We start from the raw sequence: 16,000 nt of genomic DNA, 5'->3' as shown, positions 1-16,000 counted from the left end.
GTGGGCCTAGGCTGCCCCGGAACCTGTCCTGGCTGTCCCTCAGTTCTCCAGGCAGCAAGCCGCGCACTTACTACAGAAGCCAAAATCAGCAGTTAGGTTAATAAACATAAAATGGGTTATCGATGTTCTAGCCTCTCGCCAGGTAACGGAGTGTTTACTGTCTGAGCCTTTTGAAAGTCATGGAATTTGTTGCCGTCCCTGCGTCTACGCCCAAAGCTTCCCATCCGGGCAGATGCGTTATCCGCAGCACCTGTGCGGGCCCGTGTCTCCCCGCCCCCGGGCTCGTGGTTTGTGGGCCTGGGCCGGAGGGAAGCTGGCGGGGGCGATGTGGCCACGGGGGCTCAGACGGAGGGGGCAGCCCAGGCTGGGGAGCCGAGATAAGCCGGAGGACCGGGAAGCGTCTCCGTCTCCGTCTCCGAGCAGCCGGGGAGCCGGAGAGCCGGGGCTCGGGAGCCATGGCCCCACCTGTGCGGAGCCTCTTCTGCCTCGGTGAGTCCTGAGCGGCAGGGGACGGTCCCCAGGGGCGGCCACAGCTCGGAGGGGCCGGCCAGGCTGGGGACCGAGCTCCTGGGCTCTGTGTGTGTGCGTGTGTCCGAGCCCTTACTGTTGTTTGGGGCATGCTAAGAGGTTAAGCTGGTGTGGAACCTGTGTTTCTGAAAACATGGGCTTGGGGACATTGGGGACCAGGCTGTGGCCCCCAGGCACGTTAACGGGTGCTTCATGCCGGCGGAGCATGACGGGCGTCTTGGGAGGTTGTGGGGGTCGGGCGAGGGTCGCCTGGGGCTTGCTTCCCCCACTCTCCCCAGGTGCCCAGCGCGCCTGCGTGTGCAGGGGAGGTGCCGTGTCCAGGAGGGGCAGAAGGGAGGCCGGGGGTCGCCGGGAGAGGCTGCAGGTCCTGGCAGGTGTGTGGTTAGCTTGCAGCTCCAAGCACATTGCTCAGGTGGCGAGTCCTTCGATGCCAGCAGCCCCGCTGTGGCCTTTGCTGTGGCCACTCCATCCACGGGCCAGCCGGGCTCAGGCGGCTGAGCCTTCCGTGTGAGCCACACAGCCCAGGGCGCGGCCACAACCAGGGGACTGCAGCTTCCAGGCCAGGGCCTTAAAGAAAAGAGCTGTTGCGATTGAAAGGCCTAGTGCCTGAGACACAGGGACAGAGAGGCTACAGTGCCTGGGCTGAGCTGGGCTGGAACCAGGACCTTCTGGGTCTCCCACATGGGTGCAGGGTCCCAACACCGGGGCCACCCTCCGCTGCATTCCTAGGCTGGGAGACGGATGGGAAGTGGAGCAGACAGGACACAAACTGGGGCCACAGGCAGGTGGAGGCTTAGCGAGCTATGCCACTGCAGTACCAGCCCCCTGCTGTTTATTTTTAAATTGACAGATGCAAATGGTACATATTTATTTTCAACATGAGCCTTACATTTCTTAAAATTTCAGAGTAAGGGGAGTGAGGGAGGAAGGGAGAGAGAGAAAACGGAGGGGTCAGGTAACAGGAGGGCTTCCATCTGTTAGTTCACTTCCCAAGTGTCCAAGCGCTGGCCGAGTCCGGGAGCTGGGAGCTCGGTGCAGGTCTCTTGTGGGCACTTACACATGAGCAGGGAGCTGGCGTGGGGGCGTGGGCGCTGTGCTGGGCTGGCGGCTGGCTGCCTTGTGGGAAGGCTGGGCACGCTGTTTGCACAGCCACGAGCTGCCTGGCTGTTTTTGGGGTGACAACATTGAAACCCACTCTGGCCCGGTGGACGATACTGCTGTCGCTGCAGCCTCGGCTCCTGCGGAGGTGCCTGGGAACGCCGCAGAGGCTGGCCCAGCTCCCCGGGCCCCTGCACCCACGCGGGAGACCCAGCTAGAGCTCCGACCTTCCCACAGTGAGCTGTGCTGAGTATCAGCGGAAAAGAGCCGGGCAGAGGTTACCCAGGACTTCCTGCCTCACAACCGGGGAACCCCTTCCTGCTTGCAGCCCCTGATCCGCTGCCCAGCTGTGCCAGGGGAGGGACTTCCTAGTCTGGTAGCAGGAGCAGAGGGTGTGGCTTGCCCTGTCTTTATAACTTTGTCACCACAGAGTGCCAACTTGCTAGTAACAACCCTGTTTTTTGCTCTGATGAATTTGGTGGGGTGGGCCGTGTGTGCCTTGGTGTGGGCTGTTACGGCAGGCCTTGCTGGGAGGCAAGCTACGACGACACACAGCGTGCACTGGAACAGGCGACGTCAGCTCTGCCACCCTGGGGTGCTGTCAGCCGGATTCCTGGACGGTGTGAAACGTCAGCACCCCGCTCCCCCCGGCTGTGCCCCAGAAGCCACGGGGAGCTGGGCGCGTGGAGCGGGTACCTGGCATCGTTCATGGAAATGGAGTTAGGGCACAGCAAGGTTCATTCATGGCCTGCATTTGCCATCGGAGAAGCCCTTGTGAAAAACAATGTTTGCACCACCATAAACTCTGAATTCCTTTTTCTGCGAATTTTCAATCAAGTATCCTTGGGTGGCAGTGCCATGGTGTAACGGGTGAAGCTGCCATCTTTAGTGCTGGCATCCCGTATGGGCACTGGTTGGAGTTCCAGCTGCTCTACTTCCAACCCAGCTGCCTGCTAATGTGTCTGGGAAAGCAACAGAAGATGGCCCAAGCGCTGGGGCCCCTGCGCCCTCTGGGAGCCCTGGGCGGAGCTCTGGGCCCCTGGTTTGTGGCCTGATCTAGCCCTGGCTGTTGTAGGCACATTGGAAAGTGTAACAGGTTGCTTTCTGCCTTTCTAATGTCTTTTTTTTTTAAAGATTTATTTATTTTTATTACAAAGTCAGATATACAGAGAGGAGGAGAGACAGAGAGGAAGATCTTCCGTCCGATGATTCACTCCCCAAGTGAGCCACAACGGCCGGTGCTGTGCCAAACCCATGCCGGGAACCAGGAACCTCTTCCCAGTCTCCCACATGGGTGCAGGGTCCCAAGGCTTTGGGTCGTCCTCGACTGCTTTCTCAGGCCACAGGCAGGGAGCTGGATGGGAAGTGGAGCTGCCGGGATTAGAACTGGTGCCAGTATGGGATCCGGGTGCGTTCAAGGCGAGGACTTTAACCACTAGGCCACGCCGCCGGGCCCCTAATGTCTTTTTAAAAACAAACATTAGCAGGAACAGCTAAGTCAGTCGTGTGTGTGTATCTATGTGCAGGGAGGTGTCCTCATGTAGAGTTCATACCATGGGGACACACATGTCTGTGGATGACGCCGGTGGCGGCGCCCTCTGCCCGTCCAGCCCCACACAGCCCACACTCGCAGCCACGTCCATCCCCGCTCCGTGCTCCCTGCAGTCCTCGGTGGCTTCTGAGCCTCCACTTTCCCATGATCCCTCCTGGAAACGGTCACCCAGGGTGGCCTTTTGCCATTGACTGCTGTCACTCCTGTGACCTATGTGTGTCGCTGGACAAATAAGTACCAGTGGCAGAAGCCAGGCCCTGGAGGGAGCTGTGAGCTTTGGACCTCTTCCTGTCCCCCCAGGGCTGTGGCTGGCACAGGTGGCCCGTGCGCGGCATGGTGAGTGGCCCTGGGCTCTGTGGGCGACAGGGAGGTGTGGGGGTCTGGGTGCCTGTCGAGGGCCCCTCTTGCCTGTGCTCTCTTGCAGGCCCACTGCCCAGGCCGACCCTCCAGGCCCTGCCCAGTGCCCTGGTGCCCCTGGGCTCGCTGGTGACGCTGCGCTGCCGGGGGCCCCCGGGTGTGGACCTGTACCGCCTGGAGCAGCTGGGCACCCGCAAGTACAGCGACCAGGACGTGTTGGTCATCCCGGCCCTGGACAGCAGCTCTGTGGGGCGCTACCGCTGCTCCTACCAGAACGGGAACCGCTGGTCGCCCGCCAGTGAGCCACTGGAGCTGGTGGCCGTCGGTGAGTTGGGACGGTGGGTGACAAGGGGCTGGCCCTTGAACCCCATGTCCGTAGGCAGGCGTGGCCCCAACCCCCAGTGTGGGGGTGGGGCGGGGCCCACATGTCAGCATTAGTGATAAGGCAGTGTTCAACAGTTGGCACAAAGGCCAGAAGTCTGAGATGAGACCAGCCAGTGCCTGGACCATGCCAGGGATGGGCCCAGGAGACACCTGCTTCATGTACCCATGTGTCCCCGGGTCCAGGGGACATCACAGGAGTGCCACAGTGTTATAGTCCGTGGGTGATGTCACAGCTCTAGTGATGTCACAGTGTCCAGTGATGTCACATCATCCAGTGATGTCACAGTGTCACTGCTGTCCTGGTTCATAGGTGATGTCATAGTGTCTAATGATGTTACACTGTATGGTGATGTCACAGTGTCCAGTGATGTCACAGCATACAGTGATGTCACAACGTGTCACTACTGTCCTGGTTCAGGGATGATGTCACAGCTCTAGTGATGTAAGAGTGTGCAGTGATGTCACAGTGTCACTGGTGTCGTGTTTAGCAGGTGATGTCACAGGGTCCAGTGATGTCACATTGTACAGTGGTGTCAGAGTGTGTCACTGCTGTTCTGGTTCATGAGTGATGTCACAGTGTCTAGTGATGTCACAGTGTCCAGTGATGTCACAGTGTTTAGTGATGTCACAGTGTCCAGTGATGTCACAGTGTTTAGTGATGTCACGGTGTCCAGTGATGTCACGGTGTCCAGTGATGTCACAGTGTCCAGTGATGTCACAGTGTCCAGTGATGTCACGGTGGACTGGCATGCAGTGGTTGCCCAGGCTTTCTGAGCCTTCCTTCCCCCAACCTCAGCACCGAGTGCCCTGATTCTCAGAGCTGGCTCTCCACTCACACTGCTCTTGGGGTCACCTCCAGCCTGTGCTCTTACCAGATACCTCTCTCCCCACCCTTTTGTGAGCCTTGCTGTGATTCTGAGGGCAAAGGCGGCTGGGTCAGAGGTCATGCGCCTTCTAGCTCCCCCCTGCCGACATGCGGCCATCTGACGGGCTTGCCCATTGCTGGGACGGGAGGCACGGGGCTGTGCGTCCCGAGGGGGCGTCTGCTTCGATGCTGCTCCAATGCCCTGTTCCCCTACCGACGCCTGGCTGAGCTCCCGGCCCCTCCAGCTGGGACCTGGCTGCTTGCTCCTGCGCCATCCCTGCCTCCCGTGCGGGAGTTCCTGGCCTGGCGGTGCAGGCGCTGGCGAGGGAGTGAAGGGAGGCATGAACTAGCTGGATGAGATGTTGGCCTGATGGCGACCCGAGGCATGCCTGCACATGACTTTTTTTTTTAAGGTTTTATTTATTTTTATTGGAAAGTCAGATATATAGAGGAGAGGAGAGACAGAGAGGAAGATCTTCCATCCACTGGTTCACTCCCCAAGCTGCTGCAATGGCCAGAGCTGAACCAATCCGAAGGCAGGAGCCTGGAGCTTCTTCCAGGTCTCCCATGTGGGTGCAGGGTCCCAAGGCTTTGGGCCGTCCTCGACTGCCTTCCCAGGCCGCAAGCAGGGAGCTGGGTGGGAAGTGGAGCTGCCGGGACGTGAAGCAGCACCCATATGGGTGGGATCCAGGCGCATGGAAGGCAAGGACTTTAGCCACTAGGCTACTGCGCCGGGCCCTGCTTGTGACCTTTTCATGTACTTTGTTTCTATGGTGGGAACTCTTAAGGTTGATGTTTGGTGTGCTATCATCAGGCGAGTTATTTCATATTGTGGATGTTTGTTTCATGTGCAAACCAGGAATAATGAGAGTGGTGGCTGCGCAGGTCTGTGGGAGGGTCCGTGTGCCTGCCAGGGGTTAAGGGGTCCCTGGGAGCTGGCATTTAGAGTGCAGGTTTAGGATGTCCCCATTCTGTGGGTGACGCCCGTGTGGTGCGACAGTGCGTCCTCTACCCTGTGGTTGTGTTGCAAGGTGACCCTTCTGGCTGGGATGCATGCCTGGCGGGGCAGTTTATAGTGGCCCCGTGAGGTGACCTGCGTGGGGGACGCGCACAGCCAGCGCGTCAGCTGTGACCCCGTGGGGTGACCTGCATGGGGGACGCGCACAGCCAGCGCGTCAGCTGTGACCCCGTGGGGTGACACATGCTCAGCCCATGAGGTGACCGTCTTGTGTGGCGATGAGCTTACGGCAGCAGTGGTGTCCCCGGAGCTCCTCCCCTGCCGACACCTGGGGCTCAGCCGGCCCCCGGGGGTGCAGCTGGCCGCCCCGCTCCGGACAGGCCCCCGCCGCCGTCCTGACCGCCCCCGTCCCCCCAGGAGTCTTTGACAAGCCCCAGCTGTCGGCCATCCCCGGCCCCGTGGTGCGCTCGGGTGAGGACGTGACCCTGCAGTGCCAGACCGGGAGCGGTTTCGACCAGTTCGCCCTCTCCAAGGAGGGCCAGGCCCGGCCCCAGAAGAGGCCCGAGAGCTGGTACCAGGCCAGCTTCCCCCTCGTCACGGTCACGGCCGCCCACAGCGGGATCTACAGGTGCTACAGCTACGCCAGCACGTCCCCGTACCTGTGGTCAGCCCCCAGTGACCCCCTGCAGCTCGTCGTCACAGGTAAGGGGGTGCGGCTGGCACCTACGTCCTTCGGCCCCCCCACGGGGGTGCAGGGGGAGCCCTGGGTCTTCGGGTGGGCACAGGCCGTGTCCCTCCGAGGGAGCCTGCATGCCATGGCTTGCGGCCCCTTCTGTCTTTGGGGCCCCCTCCTGCCTGGTCCAGGGCCACTCCCCCCCCCGAGACCCCCAGCCCCCCACGCCTGCGGCTTCTGCCTCACGGAGGAGGGGCTAGGAAGACGGCCACTGGCGAGTGGTGCTGGCTAAGGGCAGCTTTGGCTTTGTATTTATGAGGTACCCTGCCCTCATCATATTGGGGTGCAGTAAGGTGGCATCTCCTCAAATATGCAACATTTCTTTGTGGTGTTGAAAAAGTTAAGAGATTTTATTGTAAAGTCAAATTTATAGAGAGGAGGAGAGAAAGATCTTCCATCCACTGGTTCACTCCAAGTGGCCACAGTGGCCGGAGCTGAGCCGATCAGGAGCCAGGAGCTTCTTCTGCGTCTCCCACGCGGGTGCAGGGAGCTGCTGGGATCAGAACTGGCACCCATATGGGATCCTGGCACATGTAAGATGGAGGACTTTAGCCACTAGGCTTCTGTGCTGGGCTCCAGTATTTAAAATTTGTTTCAAAGAAAGCTCTTGGATTCACTGGTTCTTATGTGCATGGTGGGAGTGAGGCCCAGGTGCCTCAAACATCCCCCATACACGCACACCCCCACACCCCTCCACTCATACACACCCTCACCGTGTATACACAGCCCCTACACACCCACAGGCACACTGCTCCCCTACGACCTCCTGGACACCCATACACAATCCCTAGAACACCCACATACACCCACTGGCACATGCGCCCAGAAACACACCGTCATGCATTTACACACATGTACTCCCCTAGACACCCACCCTAATACACTCCTGTACACACAGCCTCATACACACCCTGTCTAGACATGTCCACACACCCCTAACACTCCCAGTGTACACTCACCCATACACCCACCCCGATAGTCCTGTAACAAGGCTGTACACAGCCCATACACACCCATACACAATACACAACCCCGTTTACCCATCACAGACCTCACACACACCGACCCAAACCCCTGCACACAGCCATGACACTCCCGTACAACCCTACCCTGTTACACCTCTTCCCATCCAGCCATACATCGACACCCCGTACCCCGTAGACAGGTGCCACACCCCCATACACAGCACATGGCTCTAAACACCCGTTAAACATACCTGCCGCACACACATACCACCCCTACACACCCTCATGCATTCAAACGTGTGTTCCCATGTACACATCTGCCTACACACCCCTGGACACACACCCGACCCCTCCCATAGACTCCCTGCACAGACACTGCACGCCTGTCCCCAGAGGTGCAGCCCAACTCAACCTCGAGCACCCCGTGAGACTGCCCCGTGTGGCCACGCCCGTACACACCCTTCATAGGAACAGAACTTCCCCGGATCAGTCAATCCCATAGACCTCTTCATACACAACCCCTGTACACACAGCCCCATACAGCTGTGCCCGATACACACCCATCCATATACGCACAGCCCTTACACACGCACGTTCACTGCTCAGGGGTAGGTCCACGGCCTCCCACTGCCCCACTGCTACTTGGGGGCACTCGTGCCTCAGTCGCACTGGGCTGTCCTCGCCTGCCACCCTGGCGCCCCACACCACAGCTCCCTCCCCCGTCTGTCCTGGGCTTGCATGGATGCTCAGGCCCTGTGGTGCCCTCCCTGCGCCCACAGCCACCGGGCCCACCCGCAGCCCTCCCGCCTCTGCACCCGCCCCTCCCCTCCCCTGCGGCATCCTTCCCTGGGGTGCTCTCCACCCTCCCAAAGTCTGAGGACTCTCCCCCCCCAAAACCGGGTCGCATCTGACTGACATTTGTGTCCACAGCGTCCAGCACGCGGCCGGGCACTCGGCGTGGCTCGGGAGGTGCCCGCGGGATGCGAGGAGAGCCAGCAGGTAAGGGCATGCGCCGTGCCCGAGCATGCGTGCTGTGTGGCCCTCGTGCGAGATGCCAGGGACCCCCTCACAGCCTCCATACACGCAATATGCATCCCCATATACACCCGATACCCTGTGCACACATCTTATTCACACCTGCCCCATACACCACACCCAATATCGCAAACCCCAATCCACCCTCATGTACCTTGTAAGACACCCCATATCCACAACTCCCTTCCATACACGTATGCCCGCACCCAGTCACAGACACCCCCTCCACAAACTCATTACACAGCCCCATACAGCCACACCCACATCCCAGACATGTCCCATACACCTCATCGCACCCCCATACATTATAGATTCCTGTTGACATGGCCCATGGCCAACAGCCCCAGACACAACCAGACATACACACATACACCCCTCAAATCCCCATAACCCACCCCAGCTCACACACATTCATATCTTCGCAACACCCTGACACACCCCATGTGTACCGTACTTCCCCGGTAACACACTTACGCACAAACTCAGAACACACATACGTTGTACACACATCCCCACCCCCGCCCCCAGGCACATCCATACTCACCCTGACACGTCACACAACCCTACATCCATGTTCATATACACATTCCCCTATAGAAACCCTAACCTGACACCGCCATGCACCTACCCATGCCCGACATCCCCTGTACACACTCCCATCCACCCTCCATCCACCCACACCCTTCACACACCCCAAATCACTCATCCTTAGACCCCTGTACAATGGCACCCTGTACAGAACCCACAAACCTCTGTATTCATGCTCGCACATACTGCCCTCCTACCCTCCCACACAGTCCATACGCACCTCCATACATTTCCCTTCAGATACCCCATCCACTCCCACCCCTCAAACACACACCCCCATACACACCTCCTCCACGATACAAAATGCATCTCCAGTCACACACCCCTCAAACCCCCCACACCCACCACCAGACACCCCAGCTCACCCTCACACACCCCTGGGCAGATAGCCCCCACACAACTTCACCCCATGTACACCCACTCCCGTACATACCCCTACACACCTCCAATACACACCCTACAACCACCAGACGCCCCAAAACACCCAGCCCATATCCACTCCTAACCCAGCTCCACCCCATGTACACACATTCCCATACATGCACACCAGTACGTACACCTATATCCACGCTGACACGTACCCCATGTTCCCTCACACAGACCTACAACCCCGCACACACCCAGGCATACATATGACCCCGGACAAAGGCACACGCCCCTGGCCGCCATCTTGCACACACAGCCCTGGTACACACACTGCTAAGAGACCCTCGACCCCCACAGCGTTAGCACACACACGTACACCTCCCATGGTACACACCCTCATTCACACACCCATGTCCATCACTGCACGCTGTCACACAGCCCCGGACTCACGCTCCCCGTCTGCGTCTGCAGCGCCCAGCGCCCAGCTGAGCACGTGGCGTGTACACCATGCCCTGAGGGTGTGCCTTGAGCGACCCTTGTAGATGCTGGGATCCCCCTACACCTACTCAGACAACCCAGTTCAACCTCATACATTCCTGTAAGACATCCCCCACACACCCAACCACATTCCCGATGTCACACAACCCCAAAGACAACCCAGTACACAAGCCCCCGAAATGGCCCCATACAGCTGCATCCCACATAACACGCACTGCCTCTCACAGCTCCTACACGCCCACCTACACGCCCACCCTCTATTCCCCATAAACAGCGTGCGCATCCCAATATGCACCCCTCACACACCTCCCCCCACACTCCCCCCACGCAGACCTCAAGCTCCGCTCCAGGTAGGTCGCCCCACAAACCCACACCCATGTTTCCAGCCACACCCGGTGACCCTCAGTTAAGCCCGCCATGTCACACACTTGTGTACTCGTACCTCCACATGAGGTACGCCTGTGACACTGCTCTCACACGCACGCTGTACCGACCTCCCCGTCACCCTCCCACAGCTGCCCTGGGGTGTCCTCTGCCCTCCACCGCTGCTGGGCCGGGTCTGAGCCAGCAGGTGAGGGTGTGTGTCGTGCCCCGAGCATGCGTGCTGCACGGCATTCGGAGATGCCTGGGACCCCCTCAGACACCCTGTGCACACCCCAACACACCTCCGCATATACCCCTCACACGTACCCACCAACTTCCACATACACAGCACATCCAAGGTGCCATGTATACCCCACTAAATACTCCACACACTGCGACACACCCCACACAGCCATGCACACGTCATCCATGTTCACCCATCCCATACGCCCATCTGCATACAGAAACCCCATACACAGCCCTCAGGCAAGCCCCATGGTACCCGACACCATACATTCCCAGACACACCCCCATGAAGCCTTAATTTCACACTCTCGTAAAATGCACGCACTCCTATACGCACAGTACGCATTCGACACACGCACCTTCATGACATTCCCCAAGCTACCTCATGGTCACCCCGTAGACACCCCAATACCCCCACACCTGTACACAAACCAAGACACTGCCATACATGCCCACACGCCCCACACCTGTAGCCTCAAACCTTATACTCCCCCATGCACATATCCGCTCCGACGCTGAGCTCCCTGACAAGTCCATACCCCACCCACCCTCATCTCCTCAGACACCCTATATACTCACTCCCAGGCACCCACCCCAGGCCACGCCTCCACACACCCTCAGACACGCACCTTCAGGCTGCAGCACACAGCCCACACCAGGTAACCCCCAGGTGCACCGCGCATGAACACACGGGGCTCCCAGCTCTCCCATGTCTGTCCAGCACCGCGGCTTCTGCCTCCCCAGGGCCTGCTCACGCACGCCGCAAGTCCACAACTCAATTTACCCTCACACCCCCCGTAAGACATTCTCATAGTTGCACAACCCAGTACATGACTGCTGAAGCTCCAACCCACACTGTGCCCCGTGTGCCCACTGACACGTGCATAGCCCATACACACCCACCTCTCTCGTGCCCAGATTCTGAGATCCCCAGAAATCACCAGGAGTCTGAGGTCGATCCAAGTGCACAAGGATGGCTTATTCAAGCTCAGCACATCCGAGCCTGGGTTCTTGGTTGAGAGCAGGCAGCTGCCTGAGCCACCGGCCAGCCGGGCCCAACACCCCTTACCGGGAGTGTAGCCCCAAGAGCACATTCATAGGGTCTTTAGAGGGACAGTCCAGAATAGCTTGGAAACGGGCAATTCCCAAGTGCCTGCAGGGTGAGCGCAAATAGCACACACTCCCTGCCTATCTCGGCCAGACAGCCACGCCTCCAGCCACTAAGGGAGGCACCCACTTAATTACCTGCAGCCACCTGTGAGATAACCAGAATAGGGCGGGCCTTGATTCAAAGGCAAAGGGGCCAGCAGTGCTGAAGGTCACACAGGCCACTGAAGGTCACACGGGCCACTGAAGGTCACACAGGCCGTTTGGCCTGTAAGCCCAGTTTCTCGGTAGCAATGACCATGAGAAGATGGTTGGGGTTTTGATACTGACGTTCTTCACCTGCATGTAGACACAGCCGTGTGCCTGGCTGGTCACAGTCCACATGCCCACACCCCTGGCTGGTCACAGTCCACATGCCCACACCCCTGGCTGGTCACAGTCCACATGCCCACACCCCTGGCTGGTCACAGTCCATATGCCCACACCCCTGGCAGACTTCTCCCCACACGCGTGGTAATACCTGCACCCTCACCACCGTAACGCATGACCAGATCCACAGCATGGCACACCCCCGCACAAGATTCACCTCCATTCACACACATCCACAGTCACCTTGGTAACACCCTCATGGACACACCCCCACATTCACTATACAACCCCATGCACACGTTTACTGTGTACAGATGTCCCCATCAACCTCACATCCGTATTCAGCTTCACACCTTCGTCGTCATACGTTCCCCTCTGCAGACACCCCCATTTTCAGCCCAGACCCAGCCATATAATCACCTCCTAGATGCATCTTACACCCACCCCAAAAACACCCTAAGACATCCCCCCACACACATCCCCATACCTGCCTCCGTAAGTGCTCATACCCCCTATGGCTTTACCCCATATACACACACAGCACGTACATGCACCAACACACCTCCGTGTTCACTGGTACACACCACACTCCAGACACCCCAGGTAAGCACACCCTCAGACACGCACACACCTGTGTAGATTCAGTATACACCCCACCACACTGTACTCATCCCCACCCACTCACTCCCAGCCTGCTCCAGGGGTGTCCTCTGCCCCCCAAGGTCTGGGGACCTGGCTGTCTGACCCACCTTCGTGTTGGCAGCATCCAGCACTCAGCCAAGCACCTGGTATGGCTCACGGCTCAGGAGCCAGCAGGTGTGTACGGTGCGCGGCCCTTGTAGAAGATGCTGGGGACCCCCTCCAGTACCCTGCACACCCCCATACTCACACCCTACACCCACATTCCCGATATCACACAACGCCATACACCAATCCCAAATCATTCAGTCCCACAGACAGCCCAATATAACAGCCCCTAAAACAGCCCCACAGCTGCTCCCAGTATTATCCACTCCCATTCACACACAGCTCATTCACCCCCCACGTAAAGGCCACGCCCAGCCCGATACCCCCAAACTCCTCTCCATACACACACATCCCTGGTACACACCCACCCTCACTCTCGTAACACTCCCAGACAACACGCACAACTCCCCACGCATCCACAGTCAACATCCTCATAGACAAGAACTATTACATACAGCTGCAGCATGTCCCCCCATACAGGCATGTCCCCCATACACTCGTCATACACCCCATGGACTCATCCCTCCCGACACGCTGCACAGACAACCCCATCCACTCCAGAGCACCATTCTACACATACCCAAACACACCCACCCCTTCTGCAAGCTGACACGCCCACACCTTCACCCCCAAATCCACCCCAAACACACCCATTCCAATACATATACAGCCAGTATATACACTGTACATCCTCACACTGTCCCAGTCACACAACTCTACACCCCCAGTTCACAGTGCTGTCCATACACAGCTTCTTACACATACCTCCTGCACGTCACTTCACACCCCATACGCACGCCCTAGACCACTTCAGAACCCCCAGCCTCAGGCACCCTCCGCACTCATGCCTGCGCAGCCCGTCCCCCACATCATGTACCCCAGTTCACACCTCCATCTGGACATCACACCCCTGTAAGCAGCGCACACCTGCATACACATGTACTCCCAGACGCACCTACACCCACGACACATCTGCACACACAATCACAGGCCTCCCCAAAACATTCCCCGTGTGGCCATCTCCAGATCACAGCCCCGATTCACCCTCACACAGCCCCTACTTCTCCATTCACATGCCCCTCCAACACATGCCCCTCTCAAACATCTCCAAATACACATGCCTCCTCACTCCTACACAGAATATAGATGCGTTCACTCATCCCATACACACCCTCCAGGCAACTCCACCCTATACACAACCCGCACACACCCCCATATAGCATTATACCCACCCTATACACTCAGACTCCCCAGACATGCATGTGTTCCAGTTTATACAGTGTGTATCCCATCCACACAGATAACTCCCCCTAACACAGGCCACACAGAAGCCCCACACAGCCCCTCGCCCCCCACAGCCCTATCCAACTGCACTGTACTCACTCCCACACACGCCACAAACACCCCCACAGGCACAACCCAACTGACCCGACCACAATACACCTGCACCCCGACTCCTCTGCCTCCCCAGTGAACACTAACAGCCACACATGCACGCCACCCCTTACAGCTTCATCAGCACGCATACGTACACTCAGTGTAGACCCCACACCTCATACAAACCCCCACTGCAGGGCCTCCCTCGACACCCACTCCATGCATTCCCCCTCAGACCCGTGCATGGAATACGCATCTTCACATCCCACACACAGCACCCAACCCCTGCCGCACCCCACACCTGGACACAGCACCCAACCCCTGCCGCACCCCACACCTGGACACAGCACCCAACCCCTGCCGCACCCCACACCTGGACACAGCACCCAACCCCTGCCGCACCCCACACCTGGACACAGCACCCAACCCCTGCCGCACCCCACACCTGGACACAGCACCCAACCCCTGCCGCACCCCACACCTGGACACAGCACCCAACCCCTGCCGCACCCCACACCTGGACACCCCATACACATCCACGTTCACATTCCCAGACACCCAAAACTCCAACTTCACCCCTTTAACCTGCATAAACCCCCAAGTCCATGTCTGACACCTCCATCACACACACCCCGTACATTCCCATGTGTGTCCCTCAAGTACGTGTGTACACGCCTATACACACGGGCCACCCCAAAACAGGCCGACATGCCCCTGCTCACAGCCTCACACCACTCCAAGCACATGTACCCATATCCACACTCTCAGACAGCTGAGCTCCTGCCCCACAGCCCAATATGCCCCTTACCCACAGCCTGAAACCCTCCACACCACACCCCCCTCACTCCACCTGCCACCGGAGACGCACCGTGCACTCGCCCCCAGGTGCACCCACGCCTGGCCCCTGCGCCTGGCCCCACGTTGTGTGTGCAAACATTCGCAGCGCGGGTTCCAGCTCTGCCCCCAGTGCCCGGGTTCTCAGCACTGCGTCTCTCTCGCCTCCCACGCAGCCGCAAAGCCTGCCTTGGCCCCTGTGAGGCCGGCAAGGGAGCACCGAGGGCTCACTGGGGCCCCTCCTCTCCTTGGCCCTAAGCACCCTAAGCACCCTTCTCTCCCTCCAGGGTCTTCTGCCAACAGCAGCGGCTCCGCCGGGGGTGCGCACCCCCTCCCCGCGCACACAGCCCGGCCGCCTCTCCCGTCCTCTTTGCCCCTCCCTCCAGACGTCTCATCCCACACCCCCGCCAGCCTGGCCCGCCTGTGCCTGGGCGCCCTGCTCCTCGTCCTCCTGGTGGGGCTGGTGGTCGAGGATTGGCACAGCCGGAGGCACGCACGCAGGCGCAGGCGCAGGGTGGCACGGCGGCCGCTGCCCCCACTCCCACACTCCCCCACACCTCACCGCCGCTAAGGCCGCACCGTCCCAGAGGCTCCGGGCCCTGCCCCTGCTTGGCGGCCCACCTTGAGGAGGGAAGCAGGGGGTCCCCAAGTCCTCCGCACCATCCGTGGCTTCGCGTCGCATCTGTCTGCCTGGGATACAGGAAGACGCACGGCTGCAGGCCAGGGCTGGGCGCAGGCTCCATCCACCTTGCCGGACTGTGGCTCAGCAGGCACAGCTCTCCCCGTGGCTTGGCTCGGAGTCCCACCTTCATGGCACTCCATCCACAACACCCAGGGCCATGTGGTGCCATGGGTTCAGCCTTTGCCTGGCATCCCTGAGCCCTGTCACTTCTTGGCCTCAGCTTTCTGGTACAGCCCCTAGGAAGGCAGAGTAGGGTGGCCCAAAGCCTGGGGGCTCTGCCACCCAGCTGGGAACCCAGGAGGGGCTTCTACCACCCACCTGGCCCTGGCTGTTGGGGGGCAGTGGGCC

General features: G+C 59.4%; 1 protein-coding gene across 1 annotated transcript; it reads left to right on the top strand.

Annotated features, from left to right (window-relative positions):
• The first annotated feature begins 416 nt into the window (after nucleotides 1-416).
• On the top strand, nucleotides 417-15,773 carry GP6 (glycoprotein VI platelet). The gene is made up of 6 exons (XM_058674730.1): nucleotides 417-489; nucleotides 3,479-3,514; nucleotides 3,603-3,860; nucleotides 6,160-6,444; nucleotides 8,371-8,439; nucleotides 15,258-15,773. The coding sequence occupies exons 1-6, from the start codon at nucleotides 456-458 to the stop codon at nucleotides 15,539-15,541; spliced, it is 966 nt and encodes a 321-aa protein (XP_058530713.1). The 5' UTR covers nucleotides 417-455; the 3' UTR covers nucleotides 15,542-15,773.
• The last annotated feature ends 227 nt before the right edge of the window (nucleotides 15,774-16,000 follow it).

The sequence above is a fragment of the Ochotona princeps genome, chromosome 16 (assembly GCF_030435755.1).
Source record: "Ochotona princeps isolate mOchPri1 chromosome 16, mOchPri1.hap1, whole genome shotgun sequence".
NCBI lineage: Eukaryota > Metazoa > Chordata > Mammalia > Lagomorpha > Ochotonidae > Ochotona > Ochotona princeps.
The sequence above is the reverse complement of the archived record's forward strand: the minus strand, read 5'-3'. Positions and strand labels throughout refer to the sequence as shown.

Excerpts from the sequence above, each read along its gene's own strand:
- GP6 (XM_058674730.1), top strand. The coding sequence starts at position 456 with ATGGCCCCACCTGTGCGGAGCCTCTTCTGCCTCG. Across the intron at positions 490-3,478 it reads GCGGAGCCTCTTCTGCCTCG|GGCTGTGGCTGGCACAGGTG; the intron begins GTGAGTCCTGAG and ends CTGTCCCCCCAG. Across the intron at positions 6,445-8,370 it reads CCTGCAGCTCGTCGTCACAG|CGTCCAGCACGCGGCCGGGC; the intron begins GTAAGGGGGTGC and ends TTGTGTCCACAG.